This window comes from Lasioglossum baleicum, unplaced genomic scaffold (assembly GCF_051020765.1).
Source record: "Lasioglossum baleicum unplaced genomic scaffold, iyLasBale1 scaffold0055, whole genome shotgun sequence".
NCBI classification, from domain to species: Eukaryota; Metazoa; Arthropoda; class Insecta; order Hymenoptera; family Halictidae; genus Lasioglossum; species Lasioglossum baleicum.
The window spans coordinates 461,264-486,729 of NW_027469115.1; the positions used below are offsets into that span (position 1 = coordinate 461,264).

Sequence of the window (25,466 nt, forward strand, 5' to 3'; positions counted from 1 at the left end):
AACCAGATTCGGAATCAGCGCGGAAAACTCTACAAGAATCGCATAGTGGGAATCGAAATACTTTTAAAAAGTTGAAATTTGTTGGACAGTGTTATTTTGCTCGATATGCTGGTCCGAGATCATTATACATTCATCAATATTTGTAAAATTTTCAAGATTCATTTTTTGATTTGTGATTGTTACATCTGTTTTCTCTACATTCTCTTCTTTATTATATTTGATAACCTTCTTATCGAAGATTGCATAAATGGGCTTATGATAGCTGAAATATGTTTCATAAACACCGCAATCTATATCATCAACATTTGAGAAAATGATATCTATTTGCGTATTCAAATTGGTCGTTATACTATTGGATGGTAATTTAGTTTTTAAATTGTACTTGTTCAAAAGGTTAATCAAATAATTATTACCATTATCCTTGCAATTTAATATATTGTAATTGAAATCACCTATCAAAATCTTTTCACTTTCAATTGTAATTTTATTCATTATTCGTTGTACAACGCTACCAAACATAGAATTAGTAGCTTTTGGTGATTTATAACCACTTATTATATAATAATTTCTGATTGTAAAAGTAAACAGTTCTACATGCGCATTTGAACTAAATTCCTGTTCAACAAATAATTTTTCTATTAATAATTCTGTTTTTCCATAACAAATTAATCCGCGGCTGTTGTTGTCAATGTCGGATCGGAATAATATGTCATAATTTAAAATATTCAACTCATCATCGGTTTTTGTTAATGTTTCACTAAAAATTAATATATCGCCTCGCTGAAACCATGAATCTTTATTTATATGAATTAATTTACTTGCCAAAGTACCAATATTTTGATATATAACTATTAATCCGTTCTCATTGACCAAATTATTGAATGATAATTTTAATTGTTTAGTTTTTCGCAAACGATACAATTCATCGTTAGCCGGGTTTGCAGTCATACTGTCAATTTAAATTGTCCCAAAATATATAAACCGCGCTCAATTTTGAAATTCAGCTCAGTGCTACATACAACATTTGTAAAGTTCGCCTTTCTGATTTTTTAAAATCCAAACATACTTTCTCGTATGTTTGTCCCTGACTTTTATGAATCGTAATCGCTTCTGCAGGAACCACTGGAAATTGACTACGTGTGATTTGATATTTTTCCTCACTCGACATATTTACTTGATTCGATATTTTTATTATTGGTGTTAAATTTTGATCAATATTTCCATTTTTCATATAATTTCGATAACGAGTTCTTACTTTCACTCCTACTCTGGGCAATTGAAAATCTAACCACAATATAGACGGAATTTTAGTATTTTCTTGAAAAGTAATAAATTTTAATATTCCGCATGCTCCATTAACCAATCCGTCTTCAACATCAATGTTAGTAATTATCATATATTTTATATTAATTTTCAATTTAATCTGACTTAATAATTCGTTTTGAACTGATTGTGTTTTTAAAGATTGTAATATAAATTTTTTTGTACTTTCATCGATATTCTTCGAAAATGTATTCTCGGCAGTAGAGATGATTAACTCACTCTTGCATTGGGATATTTTTCGATTATTGTAAGCGGTAACATTAGCATTAGTTGCATATAATCTTATTGCTATATCTGGAACATCATTTTGATTTTTAATTTCTCTCGATTTAATTAATTTTATGTCATCTTCAAACATTTCTCCAAGAGCTAAATTATTTAGAGCATTTATAAATGCCAAATCATCTTTTTGTCGCATAACTTCCGTCAATTCATAAAATTCAAATTCGTTCCATAGTGGATTAATATCAATAAAGGGAGCCATTTCGTTTCGTCTCGAGACTTGATAAACAGGTTTATCTCGTACAGGTGGTAATTGATTTAAATCCCCAACTGCTAATACAGAAAGACCACCAAATGATTCATTTACACCATTTATTTGCCTTAAACGTGTATCAATGCAGCCTAGTATTGTGCAACTTACCATCGATATTACATCAATTATGAGTAATTGTACTTTTGATAATTTTTCACGAATATTGTTGGCTAAGTCGCTTGACAATTGTGGTAAACTAACTCCAAATTGATTAATTGGTAAAGCGAAAGCAGAATGAATTGTTACTCCATTAATTAAAAAAGCAGCCTTGCCGGAAGGAGCACATAATAATACTATTATTTTATCCATATCTCCGCCGGGCAATTTATCAAAATAATTAGTTATTAATTGATATAGTGTTTTAATCACTCTACTTTTTCCAACACCAGCTGAACCACTTAAAAAAATTTTAAATGGAACTTTATGCAATTTAAAACAATTCAATGTATGCATTACAAATTCTTTTTGTTTACAATTTAATTCTTTTACCATATCATGAAGTTCATTTTCGTTTACTCTTGCCGGACATGTGTATCTACTTTTATGAGAATCTTTTTTTATATTTTTTTCTTTAGCATTGTCTTGTTCACCACCTTGTTTGAATATATCAATATGTTGAGTACACGAATTTTCCTTAGCAACATATTGTTCTGCTTTCTGGTTCTCTATTTCACGATTATCATTTTCCACTTGTTCCAAAGCATCATCCATAGCTTTATCACTAATTATTGAAAATTTTTCTTGATTTGTTTCAATAACATTTATGTTATTTTTATAAACCATTTCATGATCAATATTTTCAACTTCACTTGGTTCATCAAGCCAAGGCATGAATAACAATATTCTCTCTCTATAATAATTTGATGGATCTTGTTTCAAGTTATATCGTCTGTATCTAATAATAGCTGTTTGCTGCCGAAATCTGAAATCATTTACTTCGTCATTTTCATCATTATTGTCAGCATCACCTTCCTCTTGTTTCTTTTTCCTGATCTTTTGGTAATTCGCTGCAAAATCAGCGAGGCACATATCGTGTAAATCAATATCTCTTCTACTATAATTATCAAATATGGTATGGACATGATATTTGGTCCCCTCAGGGTTTCAAATTCATTTACCAATCCTCTCCTTTTTCCTCTCTCACCATCGCCTTTTCAGCGGGACCTACTGTTTATGGTGGGTTCCGAACCACCTTTTGCCAACAACACGTGAAAAACACCCCGGGTGGGTCACTTTCCGGTTTTTGACCAGACGGTCACCCATCCTAGTGCCGGTCACGTTCCACGTTGTTTAACTTCGGTGATCTAACGAGAACCGGTGCTTTCAACGGGACTACGGTTGTTGGATAATTATCAAATATATCATCCATATAAATTTCGGTGGATTCTTCATTTAATTTTTTTAAAGCATTCTCAGATTTTAACATTAATACACGTTCTGATATCGGATTGGTATTAATGTATACTGTCTTTCTACTTTGCTTTGATAAAGGTAATGATAAAACATGATAGGCTGCTTCTTGTGCAGACATTAAATTACTATTTAAAAAAACATTGGTAATATTTCGAAATTTTTCTCTAACAGTCTTATTGTTATTATCACAATCGATAGCAGCTTCCCTTAATAATTTTGATAAACCTCCTTCAATTTTACTAATGTAATTAGTTACATAACTCACCGCCGAATATTCGTCAAGTACAAACTGTAAATCCATATTCGATTCGAATAATTGTAAAATATCTGCATTATAACCATTAATATTTACTTCAAGGCTGGATCGTTTTAAGAATACCCGTTTTTGTTTTAAACCACTTCGAATAGCTAATAGGTATTCTTCATCAGTCATATTCAGTTTCTCTAGAATTTCATCATAGCTCATAACTATTTTTTTCTTATAAAATTCATTTAATAATTCATCAATAAGTTTATAGGATTTTGGTACTATTTCATTTTTATTTAATGGTTCCAGAATCATCGTTCTTCTCATTAGTGGATAAGGGATATGAAATCGACACCGCTTATTTTTTTGTCCTTTGTAACAACTATGATTATGTTTGTGCATTTGAAATTTAATATATGGATTATTTTCATCATATCTACATGTGATAAATCGGTCAATTAAATCAATCAATTCTTTGTTATCAACATGATCGTGTCTATCTTTAACACTATTGTACATAGGTGCTCCTTTCAACCACAGAAAAATATGTATGTTCATGTGGACTTCCACGTTGCTGAATTTCCACTCGTTCATAACTATCCACAACCTCATATTCTCCGAAAATACTTTGTTTTTGTCTTAATAACCACATAAGCTTATGTGCTTTATGATCGAAATATCGAGCGCATGTAACGGGATCATTTCTAATTAGATCAGTTTTGGTATTGTAATCCAAATTGAATGCGTCTTGTACAGATAACGTTTTTCCATCATCGCGATATTTCATCAATGTCTGCAATAACTCAGGCCAGTAACTTTCTGCAGCCGACACTGTCATAAAGAAAGTGGGTTCACCCAATTGACGGATCATTGCTAGTAACTCTTTCTTTTTTTGTTGCCAATATGCTGGCGATGAACGAATATTTTTAAGTAACTTTAATCCGTCATCAAATTCAATCAAATTATTCATAAAATCCGGATTCAAAACATCTTGAGCACGTAAATTCTTATTCGTATTCATTTTTATTCGTCTCAAACAGACATTTATACTAGATAAACATGATATCTCTAAACATTTTTTAGCCATAAATAAAATCCTAGAAGGAATGAATCTTCGATCATACCGTCTAACTTCGGATCTTATACGATCCGAATAGGATACTGATTTCGGCAAATTGAAAGAATATCCAGCAAATATTCTTGGGAAACACAATTCATCCAAATCATCCATTTTATGCCATGGTAATGGATATTTTCCCTGTCCTGGTGCAATAATATTCACAACGGAAGAATGTCCTTCTGCTACTGCAGCATTATTATCAACAAGTAATACTTCATCATTATTTATTTGATCTAAACTGATTGCATTTTTATTTTCCAATTCCATATTGTCAATCATTTCTTTCTCACCTACTGCATCATTATTGTCAACTATGAAATTAATTTCTTCGCTACCATAACTTGCATAATTTTGAAAATACTTTTCATCTACTTTAATAGCATATTTCACATACAATGGTGTTTTCACTAAATGTTGTAATGCTTTACAAATTACTCCTGGTCTGACTGATTCGAACATATAATCACTTTTATGATCTTTATGACGTTTTAATTTCAGTTGAATTGTTTGCATTTCCGTAAATTTTCGAGGCAATACTTCTAACATATTATTCACATCGATTTGAATATTAACAACACTACCTTTGAGGCCTAATTGTGGATTTAAAGCATATGGTTTCAGTGCGCGAATTTGCATAAAATTCAAAATCGGTGATACCATTCTTTCCTCAAGATCAGTCAATTCTTTCACTGATTTTGGAACTGTGGGAAACTTGAGACCATTGCTTGTTGACAACTTATATACTTTGCCTCTATAAGCATAATTTTTACAAGTTCCACAAATAAAACCTGACGGAAAATTATTTATTTGAGATAATATTTCATCATTTGCTTTATCGATTCTCAATTCATTTAATTTTACAACGGCAGATTTAAAAAAAAGACCTTCACAACAGCAACATATGAACGAAGGCGTTTCCATACGACATTTGATAAATTGCCATTTCAATTTCGCAGTGGTATTGTCATCTTTTTGATTCAATAAACAGTTATATAAATTATCTCGAAACTTTAATACATCAATGTCTCTCTTTTCTTGTTGACATATTGTTTTTTTTAATAATTCTTGATATTTATATCTCAAGCTTTGTCTTAATTTTCGTATTCTTTATGTTTCCTCATTATTCTCATGTGGTTAATATTTTGTTGTAATTCATTTTTCTTATACACAAGATTCCTCCGCAACATCTTATTTCGTGCAATATTTTCAGCAAGTTCCCGGGACTTATATGCATCATTATGCCGTAGTATTTTATTTCGTGCAATATTTTCGGCAAGTTCTCGGGACTTATATGCATCATTATGCCGTAGTATTTTATTTCGTGCAATATTTTCGGCAAGTTCTCGGGACTTATATGCATCATTATGCCGTAGTATTTTATTTCGTGCAATATTTTCGGCAAGTTCTCGGGACTTATATGCATCATTATGCCGTAGTATTTTATTTCGTGCAATATTTTCGGCAAGTTCTCGGGACTTATATGCATCATTATGCCGTAGTATTTTATTTCGTGTAATATTTTCGGCAAGTTCTCGGGACTTATATGCATCATTATGCCGTAGTATTTTATTTCGTGCAATATTTTCGACAAGTTCTCGGGACTTATATGCATCATTATGCCGTAGTATTTTATTTCGTGTAATATTTTCGGCAAGTTCTCGGGACTTATATGCATCATTATGCCGTAGTATTTTATTTCGTGCAATATTTTCGACAAGTTCTCGGGACTTATATGCATCATTATGCCGTAGTATTTTATTTCGTGCAATATTTTCGACAAGTTCTCGGGACTTATATGCATCATTATGCCGTAGTATTTTATTTCGTGTAATATTTTCGGCAAGTTCTCGGGACTTATATGCATCATTATGCCGTAGTATTTTATTTCGTGCAATATTTTCGACAAGTTCTCGGGACTTATATGCATCATTATGCCGTAGTATTTTATTTCTTGCAGAATTTTTGGCAAGTTCTCGGGACTTATATGCATCATTATCCCGTAGTATTTTATTTCTTGCAGAATTTTTGGCAATTTCTTTTGCAATGTAATTTATTCTTTGTCTCAATATCTTCAATATCTTCATCCTACTTAGTGTTTTTCTATTTTCCAATTGTTTAAATTCTGAAATTTCTCGTTTACGTTTAATTCGATTTAAATTTGTTTCATTCTCTTTGTTACGATAATCGTCATTTTCTCTTGTTCGTTTATTTCGATGTAGCCTCATTTCATTTTCTTTTTTACGAAAATCGCCATTCAGTCGTTGCCGTTGCATTCGTTTGCGATTAGATTCAATGTATTTTTTTTTCTTCCAATCAATATTATCACGATATTTTTTTTTGTTTCGCATTCTATTTTTCTCATATTCATCATTTTTATTATATGTACTTTTAGACCGTAATTTTTGCACGGCCTGTCTTATTTGTGCATTCCGTTTTTCTTCTTTTTCGCTCTCATTGACAACATTATTATTACGGGAGAGATAATCATATTTTCGTTTTTTATTGATGGCTTTTCGTGATTGACGTTTTACCTTCATTTTCGTATTGTCGGAAAATTGTATACTAGTAGATGTTATAGGCGGGTTCTAAGCCACTTTTCACTTCACGGGAGAGCGGTACCGCCACTTCACGGGAGAGCGGTACCGCCACTTCACGGGAGAGCGGTACCGCCGAGCGGTATTGCACGAGCATATATTACGTCATATTTTTAATGGAATTATTGCATCATGTTTTTTGGGGGAGGGGGGGGGGATACAGCCCATATCTTGAACGAAGGGGGGAGGGGGGCAGTTTCCAGGTATTGCATTCAAGACCAGTTTCCTGGTATTGCCTGGTGAGGGGGAGGGGGAGGGGTGATCCCTGGGAACGTGTCCGAACGTGTTTATGTTTTCACGTCTCTACATGCAAGACTTTTTATGTCTGTCATCGCCATCCAGCTATCGTAAAACATTCATTTGAACGGAGTTCAATAAACGTCTTGTTTAATTTCATAAATATATACAACGGTCCCCTCTGAAAGATTTATGTAATGGGACCATACAGCCAGTCAATAATTTTTCTCAACATCGATTTGTCGAGGACCAACGGTTTTTCTCACGTGCGGAGATTTCGACGAACGTCTAATCTCGCGAGTTCGTCTTGTTTACTTTCGTACAACGGTCCCCTCTTATCGATGTAGTGCAAGAGGACCGTGTCGCTGTTTCCGTCTGTCATCGCCATACAGCCAGCCGTCGTATACAGCCAGCCGTCGTAAACATTCATTAAGAGTAACATTTACAATAATTTTCATCCATCTTTTTTATCGTAGTTGGGGTGGGGATGGCAAGAATAAAAGAACAGGGCGCGATGGAACGCGAAGTCTTCGTAAACGGTCCATCGTTGCAAGCGTTTGTCGTGTTGAGATTCAAAGATCAGCCATTTTTCCATACGTGGCGGTTTTCACGTACTATCCGTTTGGAATTGTGTGAAATGATTGTATCGGAGGAAAAAGGTGACACGACTGCTCCAACGTTGAAAAATTTAGCTTGGGCTCACGTCATAAATTCATACTTGAGTGATCATTTCTCTATCGAGCTGAAAACATTGGTGGAACGTTTAATGCGGAATGATGCAACGAGTCGCGTATGTTTCGTTTACACGAAAAGATTTAGTCAAGTTGTTGTGCGATGGCCGGTGATTGAATCCCCATCCACAATATTAGACATCATCGAACGGGCGAACGTCGCATCGTTGGATGCAAAGTGTAATTATATTTTGAGAACTGAAAATTTAACGAACGATATCAAATCGAAGTTGAAAGAAATATTTTGTTGACAACTGTGCGGCAGCAAAATGACTGAAACGTTGAAAAAAATGTTGAAGTGTTTGACGCGCATGTCAATGCTGGTGAAAACTATGGACGAGTATCGCGACTGGCATCGCTCGTACATTGAGTCTCTACAGTGTTGTGTGAATTATCTAGCCTGTGCGAAAGATGAATTGTCTGTAGGCAAGAAACATAGTTTAACATCGATTATGTGTCGTATGAAAACTTTGAACGTTGCGTTGCATGAACGTATTTCCTCGCCGCACACCGGTAGAGGTTTATACGATCACAGGGGTGCGAGAGCCTCGACGCTTCGTTGGGAAAATGTTGAGTCGGCGTTTAAAAATCGCATATCGACCGGCATCGTTATCAACGTCGAACATATCGATCCGAAACAATTTTTACAGCACGCGAAACGAATAATTACGGGACGCGTTACGGAATTTTTAAATACGCATTCATCGTTGAATGCTAACGTATCGTTGGAGGCGGAATTCATGCAGCGCGCCAACGAGGTTTCCGTGAAAAGTTTCGGCACGCGAAACGTTGCATTGTTTCGGACAAGCGATCTACGACAGTGGTATCAGAGAGACGTTGTACCGACGATTTTGACATCGCTGGAAGAGTTTCAAGAGCGAGACAGCGGGTGGGCACTGTCGAAGATACTACATTTGATCGTGAACTTCAGCAACTACCAGCCGTTGCAAGCCGGCTGCGCCGCTGCAACCTACTTGCCTCGAACAATACAGCTGAAAAGAGCGGTCGTGAACGTGGTCAGCAAGGATGAAGCATGCTTTTTTTGGGCGGTCGTGGCGAGTCTCTATCCGGCCGAGGCACATCCATCACGTTTGTCATCGTATCCGCACTACAAAACGGTGCTTCGAACCGAAGGTTTTCAATCACCCATGCTGTTCAAAGACATTGGGAGATTTGAATGGGTGCGGAAGAAATGTGTAACGCTTCATTTGACCGGGGAGAAACGGAGGAGACATGTAAACTTGCTGTTTCTACAGAATGCTGCAAAGACTCACAGCCATTTCGCATGCATACAAAATTTGTCACGATTGGTTTCGTCGCAGCTTAGCAAGAAGAAAAATCTCAAGTATATTTGTGATCGGTAAGTTGCACGTTTTTGTGTTTTTTAAAAATTCTTTGAAGCAAAAAAGACATAATTTTTTCCTTCCCACAGGTGTTTGCAATATTTTCCCACGCCGGAGAGATTAAACATGCATACGATTGACTGTGAACGGATGAACGATTGTGCTCTGGAGCTTCCAATATCGGAAGAAGATAAGTGGTTACAGTTTAAGAACTACACGAACAAAGAACAGGCGCCGTTCGTTATTTATGCTGACTTGGAGTGCCTGCTGCTGCCTGGGGAACAGCAAGGGCAAGACCGTGCGGCACGCGTACAATATCAACAACACCACGCGTTTAGTATAGGATACTTACATTAGGGTGGACCTTAGTTACTCTTGGTGAAAAAATTTTTTCGGAATTTTAATGGTGCGACCCCGTCAATTTGTGCCATTTAGTGAAAAAATAAACCCTGTAAAAAATCAACTCGATCGGGCAATGAGAAGACGTGCCACAACGACTTTGTTTATGTAAAAAAATTAAATTTCACTAAAAATAGGAAAAACAGTTTTTAGCACATTATTTCATTATTAGATGTCATTTTAGACCAATATCTTTAATTGTAATAAAAAAAAGTTATTTATTAACAATTAAATTAATTTGTTTAAACGAAGATTGCAATATTTTTTTGCAATATATTTTGTTATTAATAAATACATACGTTTATAAATATTGGTGGTATTTATTATAAATGTTGACTTAATGTTTTTTTATCGACTGTAGGGTAACGCTGTTTATACTCTGATACAATTTGTAAAATGTCCTGTCTCTCGTTTTCATCTTTGGTAATACAATCGGAATACTCTTTCATTAATTTTACTGCTCGTTCAGCTACATCATTAACGATTTGTAAATTCCCTACAATTCTTGTCGCCGCTTTATAATTATTATCCGCTTCCCACAATGCTGGGTCCTTAGACATAAAATCTATATTTATATCAAATCTAGAAAAGAATTTCAATGTTTGTGTAGAAACAAAATTGTCCATAGTAATATCTATATATAGTTTAATATCTTTTCTAGGAATGACCAATTTTTTACAATTTTGTTCTTCTTCTTTGTTGAGTGCTTCAACCATCTTTTTTTTAATTTCTACAGAAATGTGTGGATCAAAAAATGACAATCCCACATTTTCTGGTGACAAGTACCATAAGTGATTGCTCAGTTTTTGCAACGTAGCATTACTTATGGTTTCGTCAATCTCTTTATATTTCCATAGATCACTTAATAGTTCTAAATCTAACCGGGGTGCTATCGCAGGTACAGTGGTACGTACCCAAGCGAGTATGTATATATTAATTAAAAAAATACAAATACTTTGTATCCATAACTTTTTCTCACTACTTAAATGAAATTCATTCCTAAAAATATAAATTTTTATGCAATATATAGCCTTAGCCATCCACCTCGCATGGTGGAATGCGCCAGGCATCCTAAATCTAACACCTTTAGGTGGAGTTCCGCCTAGAAAAATTATCATAAGTTCTATCAGTTCCTTGTAATCATCCCTCGGTTGAATTTGTTGCAAATTGTGTATTGCCGCTTCAATCTTTTTATCAATCTCTATTACATTTTGACGTACAAATTCATCTTCTACGCCGGGCTTAAAATTGTCTTTATTTATTGAACTCCAAGAATTTTTAAATTTCTTAAAAAGAGGAACATCTGGACCCGTCGACTTTTTCATTTTTGTATCAAATGCAGCACGTAAAATTAATTCATAAATATGGTGACGGCATGGCAAATACAATAATTCTTTTTCTAATTTTTGTTCCAATAGAACGCAGGCTCCTTGTATTCTGCCGGTGTTGGTTGCGGTCGTATCAAAACAAAGGGCTTCTACTTGCTGTGATAAATTCCATTCTTCTGTCTTAGAGAAGATTGCCGACGCTTGATTGGCCCCACTACCCGATGGTATAACTGGAATTCCCAATAATTTTTTAATTTCCCCGCAACTTATAACTATCGGTAATCGTTCTACATTTTTGTGGCTTATATCTGGTATAAGTGTAGCATCCCAATGAATAGTTATGCCCCTAAGATTAATTTGTCCGAACATTTCTTGCAACTGTGCTGCATGCTCAGACCGATAATTATGTCGATATCTTCGAATAGATGTTCTATTTATTATTAATTCATTTAGGTCATGACCTAAACATTCTGCTGTTGCCATAACAATTCGAATTGCATCACGGTCGCTTATTCTACACGAATCTAAAACAGCTACTAATTTTGGAGTAATAACCTTCTGCTTTCCTCGTCTTTTCTTGGGGTTACTCGGCCCAGGTATATTGTAGTCCTCTGCCTCGGTGTCATCACCGTCAGGTACCTGAGGCTCGTCCGAAAGAATTTCTATGGTTCTTGCTAACGGGACTTCTGTCTCTTCATCACTGGATGTGGACGTTGATTCTAATTGTACTGAATCTATAACGTAAAAATAAATTTGCTATAATTGGAAAATATAAATGTGAAAGCATTAGAAATAACTTCAAAACATTACCATTGATCGATGATTCCTGAGCCCGTTGCCACCGCATCTCTTGTTGTTCCTTCCGCTCTGCTTGTCTTTCTTCTTTCTCTACTAATTTACGATCAATAGATGCCATCGAACCGATTCGTCTCTTTTCCCTCTGCTGCAGGAGGAATATCTTATCTTCCTCTACAGAAATCATTTCTAAGGCATTCGCATGTGCGATATCGAATAAATCCTCTAATGAATCTATAAATTCTTGTTCTCGCTTTCTCTGTAGATCATTTTGGCGATTCGCGGTTTTATTAAGCGTTCGCCATTTGTTGTATAGTTTTTCCACTTTATTAATACTATCCGATGTTTTTTTTATTGGAATTCTCGCCTTTTCCCAGAAAATTTCTACTTCTTTCATCACTAAAGCCGCACTTTCACGTAGATTTAAGTTCACTTTTCGCATATTATAGAACAATACACGTAAAAGTTGTCCGTTGCTTGGTAATTTAGCCCCAACAATTTGTGACTCAAAGTGATTTAATAGGAATAACTGATCACTGCTCCTTGTTTCCATCTTACTCAACTCTCTGTAGTATTTCCAATGCGAGTGCTACGAAGATTCGGCCTAGACTGCAGTGAGAAGTGAGTTCTCTTGTCGATGGACGTACGAAATGAGTTTAGGTATAACCATAAAAGAGGGGAGGCTTCTAAAGGGCCTAACGGAAAGTTTCCGAGGGTCAATGGAATAGGTAAAAGGTTCTCAGGTAGCTGCAGCAAGCAAAACCTTGCTGACAGGTAACAGTGGTTTTCATTTCATATTGTAGTACTCTTGTACTCTTATACGCTAAAGGTTCAAACTTTCGAATAAATTATTCAAACTTATAAGTAAATATTGTTATTAAATAACCGAGAAATGATACTTTTGGTAAATAATAATAATTTTTTCAGCGGAAATGTTACAATGGAGTTATAGATAGAATTGGAGTAAAACTAGTGAAATTTCCAAACTTCAAGTCAATTGTGGCACCCTTTCCCTTTGTCCTATCGACTTCCGCTTTTGCAGAAATTATTTTATTATCAAATGGAACAAATCTAGAGGGTCGCACATAAAAATTTCGATGGTGGAAAATAAGGTCCACCCTAATACTACATGCATTGTCGCTATGACGAGTCGTTGTCCGAGTATCAGGATTATCGCGATAAAGAGGGATGTGCCGCGTGGTTCGTGAACAGGTTATACGAGCTGAGTTGCAAATTACAGCCGATATTTGATAAAACGGTGCCAATGAATCCGCTAACTGAAGCGGAAAAGTTAAATTTTCATACGGCCACACATTGTCATGTCTGCGAGAAACCGTTCGACACTTCCGACGCGACGAAAGTACATGATCATTGCCATTTCACGGGTGCGTATCGTGGTCCGGCTCATAATGGATGCAATTTGAACTATCAATCTTCATACACGATACCGGTGGTTTTTCATAATTTATCAGGTTACGACGCGCATTTCATAATCAAAGAATTAGCAAACGCGTTCGAGGGGCAGATAAACGTGTTGCCATTGACGAAAGAAAAGTATATCTCTTTCACGAAAAACGTTTCCATCGAGAGACAGCCGGGTAAAGAGCGAAAGTACGCAAAGTTTTTGAAATTTCGCTTCATCGACTCATTCAAATTCTTGAACTCGAGTCTGGACAAGCTGTCGTCATACTTGGACAAAAGCAAATTACGCATCGTACGAGGTGAATTTGCATATCTTTCCGACAACGATTTCAACCTGTTGACCAGAAAAGGCGTGTTCCCATACGACTATCTGACATCGTATGATAAATTAAACGATACATGTTTGCCGTCGCGCGAAGAATTTTACAATCAGTTGAATGGCAGCGAGATATCCGACGCCGATTACCTTCACGCGAATACGGTTTGGTCGCGTTTCGCTATACGAACGCTTGGACAGTACAGCGATTTATATTTAAAATTAGATGTCCTGTTGTTGGCGGATGTTTTTGAAAATTTTCGCGATGACTGTCTCGAGAATTACAAGCTCGATCCGGCACATTATTACACGCTCCCCGGTTTCGCATGGGACGTGATGATGAAAATGACGAAGATTGAATTGGAGTTGTTCACCGACGTCGACATGCTTTTGTTTGTGGAGCGAGGAATACGTGGCGCATTGAGCCAGTGTTCACATAGATATGCATGCGCAAACAACAAATATTCATCTAGCCACGACTCGAGCAAACCATCCACCTACTTAATGTATTTCGACGTGAATAATTTGTACGGTTGGGCTATGTCGCAACCTCTACCGTACAGAGACTTTCGATGGGTGGAGGAGGACATAGATAATTTCGATGTCGAATCCATTCCAATCGATAGCCCCGTAGGATACATTTTGGAGGTGGATTTAGAGTATCCACGCGAAATTCACGATGCTCACGCGGATCTTCCGTTTTGTCCAAGTCACGGCACGGCGACCGACTCGAGTCAAAGAAAGTTGATGGCAACACTTCACGATAAGGAACGATACGTTGTACATTATCGATACCTCCAACAAAGTATAAAGCACAATCTGAAATTGAAGAAAATTCATCGAATTCTAGAGTTTCGACAGTCGCGATGGTTGCATGGCTACATCGATTTGAACACAAAATTACGCGCCAACGCGACCAACGATTTTTCCAAGAATTTGTTCAAATTAATGAACAATGCTGTGTTTGGGAAAACGATGGAGAACGTTCGAAATCATGCCATCGTGAAATTACTTTCTCGATGGAATGGTAGACACGGCGTCGAACGATTAATAGCTAGACCAAATTTTCACAGCTATACAGTGTGTTCCGAAGACTTCGTCGCGATTCAGATGAAAAAGCTGCTCGTTAAATTTTACAAACCAATCTACGTAGGCATGGCTGTATTGGATATATCGAAATTTCATTTGTACAGCTTCCATTATGAGTACATGTACCCAAACTTCCAGAAAAATTGTAAGATTTTGTACACGGACACGGACAGCCTGATATACGAGATCGCTTGCGATGACGCGTACGATGCGCTGCTGAAACGTGATATCCATCGATACGATACAAGTAATTATGACCCGAACAACGTTTACGGTATACCGATTGCGAATAATAAACAACTAGGATTGATGAAGGATGAGAATGGCGGTAAAATTATGACCGAGTTTGTAGGACTTCGTTCAAAAATGTATGCGATTCGCGTGCATGGTGATGATGAAACTAAAAAAATCAAAGGCATCAGAACAAACGTTACCGCTCGAGACATCAGTTTCAAAGACTATATCGATTGTCTTCACAATAATACAGAAAAGAGGGTTAATAGTAATCGTATAGTGTCCGTACAACATCAGGTGTATTCGATGTCGGAAGTAAAATTAGCATTGAGTCCGAACGACGATAAGCGATATATTTGTAATAATTTGATCGATACGCTTCCTTGGGGGCATTATAGCATCAATTAAGAAAAACCGAGTCACCATTTTTTATCCTCGTAAAAGAAATGGAAGTGGTAGGGAGAACGAAGTGGTAGGGAGATTATTGTAAATCTTTGTAGACTAGTCGGAGAGGGGATGCGGCCATTTTGTTGATCTTATCTGTAAAAGGAGTGGTGGGGAGACAGCATATAAAAATATCGTATCCCGAGCGTCATGCTTCAGATCAAGACAACCGTCGCTAAAACGTAGACAGCACGATGCAGCACAACCGTCGTCCACTCGCTGAATGTGATCGTTCAAACATCGAGGAGTCGCACAAAAAGAAGGGGCTAAATAATATGTAAGTAGAAAAGATGAAAAATTGTGAAAAAAGAAATTTAGAAAAATGTCTAATTTTGAAATCTGTTGCAGGGGTTTTCACAATAGCAGCCCCATTGCATTGATGATACAGCCATCATCATCGTCACCGTCGAGTTGTTTGCACGGCGCGCGAGTCTTGAGTCGAAGATATTCGATAGCTGGAAATTATTTTAAATATCTTGAACTTGGTGTGCACGTTGGTGATGATATTTGCGTGGAACTGGCTATAGGAGATAATCGCAGTAACGAGATCACGTTTTCCCTGGATGCATGGACAGAGTTGTTGCGCACGAAAGAGTATATTTCCAATTTACAATCTATGCAGAAACAGTGTCGAAAAATGAGCGATGATTTAACATTACAAATAGTTAATCACAATGGTATGAATCTGGTGAAATTATCGAATCAGTTCGTGGCTCTGTACATCACGGAAAAAACTATGCATAACTTGTACAATCTCGAATTCTGCGTGTACAACATGTATTCATGGTTGATCGACAATGTTCCTACGGTGACTGCTAAATTTATGAATTTTGCCGCTGCGGTGAAGGATAGCAACGCGAAGAATATCATGAAAGCGATCGTCGAGAGCGAATCTTTCGATCAAAGTTCACTGATCGATTGTGAACTGGCGGCTTCGTGCGCTGACATCATCGCGGCGCAAAACAGATAGGTTAAAAAATTACTGTTGTGTGTGTGTGTGTGTTTTTGTAACGATACACATTATTTTAAAATAAAATTATTCGAGAATATCTCTTTTGTACTTTATTTTATTACAAATTACATTTTTTCACTATCATAAATCTTACATATAAAATACGAGTAGAAAATACAAAATTAAAGTATATTTGTTTTAGATATCCATGAATTATGTGACGCATCCATCCCCAACCATTTTACATATACGTTATTTCCTTTCCTACGTAATATTTTTTCAACTAAGTATATGTCAGGATATTTTGTCGCACGTATCTCGTGTTCGTAAAATCCTCCGGCAATCGGTTTGCCCCTTACGTCGGCCAAGAGGTATGTGACAGGATTCGTTCGTTTCACCGCGATAATCTTGGATATTTCGGTTGACCAGTTCGACGTGTATCCTTTGTCAAATAGGGTTTTGAACTTGCTAATGCGCACGCGATCATTGAGCTTAAATTTGGCAGGACCAGCAATCTCCATCTTGTCGTACACGGTGGACAGAAGGCGGCTGGCATTTTTACGGTTCACGTCGACGGGTCGCATACGGATGGTACGATGTTTTCGATTATTGTAGTCCTCGGTCAACGTGGGAAGCGCATCGATCCAATGATATTTTCCGCTCAACGAGAAAAATTTCCACATGCTGTTCTTCAACGTGCGATTGAAACGTTCCACGACGGATGCTTTCATAGTGCTAAACGTAGAATAATGGTTGATGTTGCGACTCCTTAGATAGTCTTGAAACGTTGTATTGTAGAATTCTTTCCCCATGTCGGTCTGCAAGTTGTTCGGGACTCTACCGTCCTTCTTCAACGCTGATGCGAAAGCTTTGCACACGTCGCTCGCATTTTTACTCTTCAAAGGAACCGTCCATGCATATTTGCTAAATACATCGATTATCGTTAGAATATATCGATGCCCTCGATTCTCTCGCGCGTATTTTTGAACTTCAACGATATCGGCTTGCCAAAGATCATCGAATCCCCGCACAACCACACGTCTACGCGGGTAAAAACGTCTCGCCGGGGCATGCAGCTCTTCCACCACGTTTTTTTTACTCATCGTCGTCGTCGACGTTCTTCTCGCTCTCCCTTTAACCGATTATTCACTTTTCAATCGTGTCTTTCCAGTCATTAAAGCGATGACTAACAGGTACAGGAACAGGTACAGGTACAGGTATAGACAGGTATAGGCGGTTACAGGAACAGCTACAGACAGGTACAGGAACAGCTACAGACAGGTACAGGAACAGCTACAGACAGGTACAGGAACAGGTATAGGAACAGCTACAGACAGCCACAGGAACAGGTACAGACAGGTATAGACAGGTATAGACAGGTATAGGAACAGCTACAGACAGCTACAGACAGGTATAGGAACAGCGACAGACAGCTACAGACAGGTATAGGAACAGCTACAGACAGGTATAGGAACAGCTACAGACAGCCACAGGAACAGATACAGACAGGTATAGGAACAGCTACAGACAGCCACAGGAACAGCTACAGACAGGTACAGACAGGTACAGGAACAGGTACAGGTACAGTATGACGATTGCACATCATATCCACGGATTTCCCTCAAGGACCGCCGACACGTTTCTTGTGTCAGACTTTATCGTTTCTTTAGCGGTCTTCAGGACTTCGATCAGCTTTTCATCCCCTGTTTAGCTAATATTTCAGACTTATTTCATGTCGTCCTCTTTTTACCTTCTCCTTCAAGGTCGCGTTGATATCGGTTGATTTCATATTTTCGTTTGCATCGTATGGAACACCTTGTATCGTAGCCAATATTTCGGACTTTATCGTTTCTTGAGAGGTTTTCAGTTTTTTGACCAGTTTTTTCATGATCTCTGATTCGAGCTTCGCGTTAAGCGTGTCCACGTATACTTTGGTTGCAGCGTGATCGTTTGCCTCGGGATTCGCCACGCGCCCGATCCTCATACCTTTCGCATCATACAATTTAGCATCATCGTTCAAACATATAGCGTTATCGCGCACGTAACTTTTAAAAACGCCAGGATAGAAAATGGGAGAAACATTCGACTCGCGTTTGTTCGCTTCGCGAAACACCATGCCAAATTTGTTGATAGACATTGTTTCGAGTTAGTCTTCTTCTTCTTCTCCTTCTTCTTCTTCTTCAGGTATCACCAACTCGTACCGCTCGCACAACCGTTTTACCTGCCCTGCGATCCACAGTATTCGTTGAAATATCTCATCCAGTTTTATCCTTAGACTTTGAAATCTCAAGTTCCAGCTTTCACCGTTGTCGTCGTCGTCTCCTCCCGAGGATATCGTTTGATTCGTTTCGCAACAATTAAGATGAATACGCATTTTTATGAACCGTAACAATTTTATCGATTGACATTTCATTCGTCACTGACTTGACGAACGCATGCACGCTTTAATTTATAACTATACCGGCTTCGCGAAGTTCTTCGATTATCGAAATTATTTCATTGTCATGGTTGGAATGACCGGCATTCTTCGAAGCGGTTAACAATTTCAGACGATCGACGAGTTCGTTCGGATCGTCCCAATGCACGTAATCGATTGGATGGTCGGTCACGCGCATAGAAGTTGGAAGTTCAATCCCTCTCCCACTTCGCGACGAAAACAATGGTCCTATAATTTTCTTATACTTGTAACCTTTGTTTCCCTTTAGCTGATTCCCGCGTCGATGTGCTTGCGTAAGATTGAGAATTCTTTTGTACACGTTCTTATCATCCTCGGTGTACAGCCGCTCGTCGGGTATTTTATTGAATATCAATTCGTAAAGACCGTGAGTCCCCTCGTACCTTACTCCGTTAACGATGATATCGTCGTTGCTGTTCACATCGAATGTGGAATTTCCCAGCATCAGTTTATCATCGTGCAAATATACCCCGTACACGTTGTCGGAATTTGTCATTGGACCGGTAAAAAATTTTTTTAAATACTCGCGCGCCAACGGTCCTAAATTCTCGGATAGATGTTGATTTTCCTCTTAATGAGTTTCAGGATTTTCAAAAATATCACGCATCGAAGATTCCAAAGATGCCTTGTTCGTCGGCTCCATCTCCTCGTCGTCGTCGTCGTCGTCGTCGTCATTGTCATTGTGATCGTCATTGTCATCGTCATTAACCCTCATTTTTTTTATAGAGGACGAGGTCGGCGGTCCTCCAACATCTGAGAATCTTCTTTTTTTTCGTGAGGGTGGAGGGGAGGGTGGTGGCGTTTCCTTGATATCTGAGAACACGTTGTCGTTCGGCTCGACAGTAGCCGTATTTTGAACTAGCTGTTTCAACGGTTCAACGATCGGTCGTAAATTCGTTTGCAAATTCTCCTCGGTCGCCATTTTCCCAACTTTCAACGCCAAATACTTTTTATGTATGGTATCGCTGGTCTTCGCTATTTCGTTTGCAATCGAAACTCGCAGCTTCTCCTTCTTTTCCTTTTGAGCCGGCATATTGCTTGGAAGCGTAAGAAAGAGATTTACAGCCACGATACAACACCGACAACCCTTACCGAGCAACTGTGCTCATTACAGTACGACAAACTCGTTAAATCCACGTCTGTAACGACCGCGATTCGCGGGACTATCTTTATCGATTACGAGAAATCCATACTTCCTTCGCCAACAATTCGCACATAACGCGCTAAACGTCTCGAACGACATATCGGTATTTACGTGATCCTGATGAATGTGACGCAAGTTCATGGTATCCTGTTTGAACAGAATCAACAGATTGGCATTGTCGCGAATTAAATGTTTAGGTATTCTCGCGTACGACTGACCCAGGTAGAAGCAATCGACGTGCGAATGTCTACCCATCGCGAAATACTCTCTCATGATATCCTGCTCGTCACACGCCACGTCGTCGAAGATGAATATCGAATCGGGTCGTGCTTCTGCGGGAGGGATTACGTCGGCATTGTCCGCGAACGCAAAGTAGCCTACATCCTCCCCCACGGATGAGAACAGTTTGCTCAAGTATTGATATTTTGACTGGTTCAGCGATTTTGAGTACACATAAACGTTTGCGAATCGTAGTCCGTTCTCGCTTTCCAGCAGGCTAATCATAACGTTCGTTTTACCGCACCCCGATGGGCCGCTTATGACGCATCGTACATTGCATGGTAACAACGATCCATGTTTACGCATCGTCTCGTCACAATCGTCGAACGCGCGACACGTTGGAACACGAATATCCAAAGATTGTCTTACAAAACGCATGATCTGATTGACTAGATGAGAGAGGGGGAATAGTATTTATACGAGAGCTCAAACATCGTCGGTATCAGTCACTCCCCACCCCCTCCAAACGTGAGGAAGTTCTTTTCTTTTAAAAAAAGAGAGAGCAGAAAAAATAGCTTATGCGCACGAATCGTTGTTCACAACGACGTCTCGGTCCACATACGGGTAAGGGGTTTTTAAACAGAGCTATAAACGCATTACCGTTCGAATTGCATATACCCGGCTATCAATTCTGCGGTCCTGGCACGAAACTGACCGCGCGATTATCTCGTGGGGATCGAGGAATCAATCCGTTGGATGCGGCCTGTCGCGAGCACGATATAGCATATTCGCAGTACAAGGATCTTGAAAATCGTCACGCGGCCGATCACGTTTTGGCGAATCGAGCGCTGCATCGAGTAACGTCTGGAGACGCAACGTTGGGAGAAAAGGTGTCTGCAGCTACAGTGTTGGCAGCCATGAAAGCTAAAACGAAATTGGGCATGGGTTTGACAAAGAAAAAAGGTGAAAAGAAAAGAAAAACGACAAAACGAATTCTCCCGATCGCCAAACGCGGTGGTTTTCTGCCGTTGTTGTTGCCTGCTTTGTCAGCTATAGGAGCATTGACGGGTGGCGCCGCGGGAGTATTCAAAGCTATAAACAATGCTAAAGCTGCGAAGAAACAATTGCAAGAAGCGGAGCGACACATTCGAGCCATGGAGGGTCGTGGGTTACGTCTCGCACCGTATAAGCATGGAAAAGGCTTGAAGGAGAGGAAGAAAAAAAAAAACAACGAAGAAAGACAACACGACGACAGACATTGAATTAATGACCATCTGTAAAGGATTACCATACTTTCGCGGAGTTTTTATGCGTAACGATTTGCCGCTGCGTGCGTGGGTAAATGAGCGAGGTATAGTCAATCTAGATAATAGTTGTGGGCCGGGAACGCACTGGGTCGCCTATATAAAACACGGCTCGCGTGTCAAATATTTTGATAGTTTTGGAAATCTTCGACCACCGATCGAGTTGATTCGCTATTTCGGTGCGAACGCGACGATCTTATATTACCACGACTGTTTTCAAAATTATAACGAAAGCGTGTGTGGGCAATTGTGTGTGAAGTTTCTCCGAGAATAAATTCTCTGGAAAGAGTCTCTCTCTCTCTCTCTGCACGATGCATGCGAAAAAGTCATTTACGTTCACGTTGTCGGGAAGAAGCAGCGTGCTGTCGTCCAAGCACTTTCCGCCCATAGATCTGAGCAATGGCGAATACGAGCTGGGATTGCTCGATTTGCAAACTTATTACACGATACCGAACATCAGCGCCAACATTGGAAACAATCGATTCTACTTCGGCGAAAAAGATGAAGAGATCGTCATACCCGACGGTTCATACGAATTGGAAGCGATAAACGCATACTTGAAACGTGAAATATGCGCACGATATCCCCCAAAAAATGTCGATGAGTCGTCCACCACCTCTGATATCGAATATCCGCTGGTCTTACGAGTCAACACCAACACCATGAAAAGTGAAATTATAAGCAAGTATCAAATAAACTTTGCAAAGCCTTGCAACGTGGGCTCTATCCTAGGATTTTCCATGGATCGTGTTTTACCACCGAACGCGTGGCATACATCGAATGTGCTTGTGAATATCATCAGCGTGAATATCGTACGAGTAGAATGCAACATAACCACCGGATCGTACGACAACGGTAAACTCGTTCACACGATACATGAATTCACGCCTCAGGTACCGCCAGGGTATAAATTGTCGGAAACGCCGGCGCGAGTCATTTACCTTCCGATCGTCGCACGAGTAATTGACGATTTAACGATTCGCATAGTTGATCAATCCGGACGTTTGATTGATTTTCGAGGTGAAGAAATCACGGTGCGACTACATGCGCGACGAAGTAATGCTAATTCATAACAATACAACATTCCATACGTTGAACAACAGCGCCTGCAGCAAGAACAGCAAGAAACTAACCGCTGAGAAAAACGTAAAGTCATCGATTCGCAAGAAATTAACCGTGGAAAACGCCAAGTATCTACGATCTTTGGGATTTATTGTAAAAAAGTGAGAGGGAAAAAAATCATGTTTGACAACATTTTGAACATCTCCGAAGCACCGATCTTCGACAATCGCATAACGAAGATTGAGCTGCACACGTACAATCCGTATGCTAACACAACGTTCGAGAACAGCGACGAGATAAGGATACCCATTCAGCAACAAGACCTGTACACGCTCCCGTGTAAAAGTTTCCTATACGTTGAGGGAAAACTTAGTTTACCGAGAAAACTCGAATTACCGACTGGATCAGGAGGAGAATCCAGCATCGATACGGCAACTCTTGAGAACAATGCCGTTGCGTTTATGTTTGAGGAAATACGCTACGAATTGAACGGTGTAGAAATCGATCGATCCAGAAATCCCGGTGCGACGACAACTCTGAAGAATTACGTGAGTCTGTCCAGAACGAGAAGCGGCGCATTGTCCAACGCTGGCTGGCTGTATGGTGATGGTGGACAGAAACAGGCTGCAACGGCCACGGCTGCGATACATTTCAACTTTTGTGTACCTATGAACATTTTATTAGGCTTCTGTGAAGATTACAAACGTGTTGTGATATATGCTCGACACGAATTGATTTTGATTTGCTCGCGTACCGACGTGAACGCATTGTACAGTCCTTCCAACAACGCGAAACCTATTCTGGATCTGTACAAAATTCAATGGCGAATGCCACATGTTGCATTGGATGAAATACATAAGCTATCCATGTTACGTATTTTAGACAGCGACAGATCGATCGGCATGAGCTTTCGATCGTGGGATCTGTACGAATATCCTCTACTACAGACGACTACGAAGCATACATGGGCGATAAAAACAGCTCTGCAAATGGAAAAACCGCGATACGTGATATTCGCCTTGCAAACCGATCGAAAGAATAACTTAAAGAAAACAGCTACGCGATTCGACCATTGCGCATTGACAAATATTCGTCTTTACTTGAACTCGGAAACATATCCGTACGATGATTTAAATATCGATTTTGAGAAAGGTAAATACGCGTTGCTCTACGACATGTATGCAAAATTCCAAGAATCATACTATGGAAACGGTGAAGCGCTACTCAACACCATGGATTTCCTGCGATACGGTCCACTCGTCGTTCTCGATTGTTCTCGACAAAATGAAGCGCTAAAAAATGCTACGGTCAACGTGCGAATCGAATTCGAATGTCGAACCGATGTCCCCCCATCGACAACAGCCTACTGCTTAATGATACACGACCGCATCGTGGAGTACAATCCATTGACGAACATTGTTCGAAAAATTACTTAAACCGCTCTAAAAATATTTATCATTTCTCTACTTTAATTGTATTTTTATTCTATAGGAATTGTAAAAGAAGGAACTTGTAATAAAATAAAATAAAATACAAAAGAGATATTCTCGAATAACTTTATTTTTAAAATACCTTCTCGAAAAATTTTCACATACACATCCACACATACATACATACACACACACACACACAGAGACACACACGCGCGCGCGCGCAATTAAACTAATAATATTACCCCCTCTCCATTGACATGTTTACATTAGCGGCATTATAAATTGCTCGCTGCAGTCGCCGTATGAAGTAATAGCATAAAAAACGTCGACGATCACGGTCGCTATACGAAGTTACATCGCTGGTGTGTTTTTATCATCCGACCAGTCAACTTTGCGCATTCCCCCTCTTTTTCAACGGTAAGTACAATAAAAATTAATAAATTACGTAAAATCTAGTGAAAAAACTTTCTTTATTTAGATGGATCGAATCACTCAAATCATTGACATGGACGGTTTCATTGTGGAAAAAAATTTATATGCAAAGAATTAGCTATGATCGATGTTTGTCACGACGGCTCGTTCGAACTCTCCGAATTTCGCTTGGGGAAGAACTTTCATTGTTTATCCGACGCCGACAAAAAGTCTGCATGGTATGTCAGTAATTTCATACACGGGATTCCATTTAAAGATTTCGTAGCGTACAAAGGTGGATGTTTCGAGAGAGACATCCTTCGAAAAATGAAAATAAACTCGATAAATTTGGAAGATTTCAACTGTCCGAAATACGATGTACTAGTTCACGATCCCGTGTATGAAATTGCTGATGACGAACCGTGTCGACTTCACTGTTGGCAACCGACAAAAAACGTCACATACCATTGCAGTCTGCGCGAAGTGCGAACATTTCGAGCATGAGTTAACAATTATAAAAACACGTAAAGTATCAGTTCTAAAGACGCGACTTTGAATTTTTTCCACGTCAAAACCACAAACACCTCTTTTTACGTTTTTGATTTTTTTCACACAGTGTTTCACAATGATTGCAAAATCGGAGATGGATCCCGCAGCCGTCGCAACAACCGATCACACAACACCACCCGATTATCGTCTCGAACGTGACAGACTCCAAAGTTTCCGCAACTGGCGTTACTCACACATCGTCCAACCGGAGAAACTCGCAGCCGCTGGATTTTTCAGTCTGGACTATGAAGATAGCGTCGAATGTTTCGAATGTCGCATACGGCTGGCTCTATGGGACGAGGACGATGATCCCATGAAGGAGCATCGCGCCTGGTCGAGATTCTGCAGATACGCCAGCGGATTGAAC

The 25,466-nt window shown here is 38.9% G+C and overlaps 3 protein-coding genes across 4 annotated transcripts; 2 read left to right on the top strand and 1 right to left on the bottom strand.

Moving 5' to 3' along the window:
• Window positions 1–10,179: 10,179 nt before the first annotated feature.
• Window positions 10,180–12,764, bottom strand: LOC143219557 (uncharacterized). 2 transcript variants are annotated; one of them, XM_076445487.1, is made up of 3 exons: window positions 12,081–12,758; window positions 11,826–12,004; window positions 11,366–11,500 (listed from the first exon to the last, which is right to left on the bottom strand). In XM_076445487.1, exons 1-3 carry the CDS (start codon window positions 12,616–12,618, stop codon window positions 11,420–11,422), a joined length of 798 nt encoding a protein of 265 aa, XP_076301602.1. In that variant the 5' UTR covers window positions 12,619–12,758; the 3' UTR covers window positions 11,366–11,419. The 2 variants fall into 2 exon arrangements, with proteins under 2 accessions (XP_076301601.1, XP_076301602.1); XM_076445486.1 differs by having other exon boundaries at window positions 10,180–12,004; window positions 12,081–12,764.
• A 430-nt stretch (window positions 12,765–13,194) lies between these two features.
• LOC143219582 (uncharacterized) lies at window positions 13,195–15,534 on the top strand. The gene is made up of 2 exons (XM_076445520.1): window positions 13,195–14,741; window positions 14,835–15,534. Exons 1-2 carry the CDS (start codon window positions 13,195–13,197, stop codon window positions 15,532–15,534), a joined length of 2,247 nt encoding a protein of 748 aa, XP_076301635.1.
• A 7,351-nt stretch (window positions 15,535–22,885) lies between these two features.
• Window positions 22,886–24,142, top strand: LOC143219583 (uncharacterized). The gene has a single exon (XM_076445521.1). The coding sequence runs from the start codon at window positions 22,886–22,888 to the stop codon at window positions 24,140–24,142; it is 1,257 nt and encodes a 418-aa protein (XP_076301636.1).
• The last annotated feature ends 1,324 nt before the right edge of the window (window positions 24,143–25,466 follow it).

Bases quoted from the DNA above. Each gene is read 5' to 3' on its own strand.
- LOC143219557 (XM_076445486.1), bottom strand. From the start codon at position 12,618: ATGGAAACAAGGAGCAGTGATCAGTTATTCCTATTAAATCACTTTGAG. The intron at 12,005-12,080 runs GTAATGTTTTGA...TTTACGTTATAG, and splicing joins TCAGGAATCATCGATCAATG to ATTCAGTACAATTAGAATCA.
- LOC143219582 (XM_076445520.1), top strand. From the start codon at position 13,195: ATGCATTGTCGCTATGACGAGTCGTTGTCCGAGTATCAGGATTATCGC. The intron at 14,742-14,834 runs GTTCAAATTAAT...ATGGAATGGTAG, and splicing joins AACGATTTTTCCAAGAATTT to ACACGGCGTCGAACGATTAA.
- LOC143219583 (XM_076445521.1), top strand. From the start codon at position 22,886: ATGTTTGACAACATTTTGAACATCTCCGAAGCACCGATCTTCGACAAT.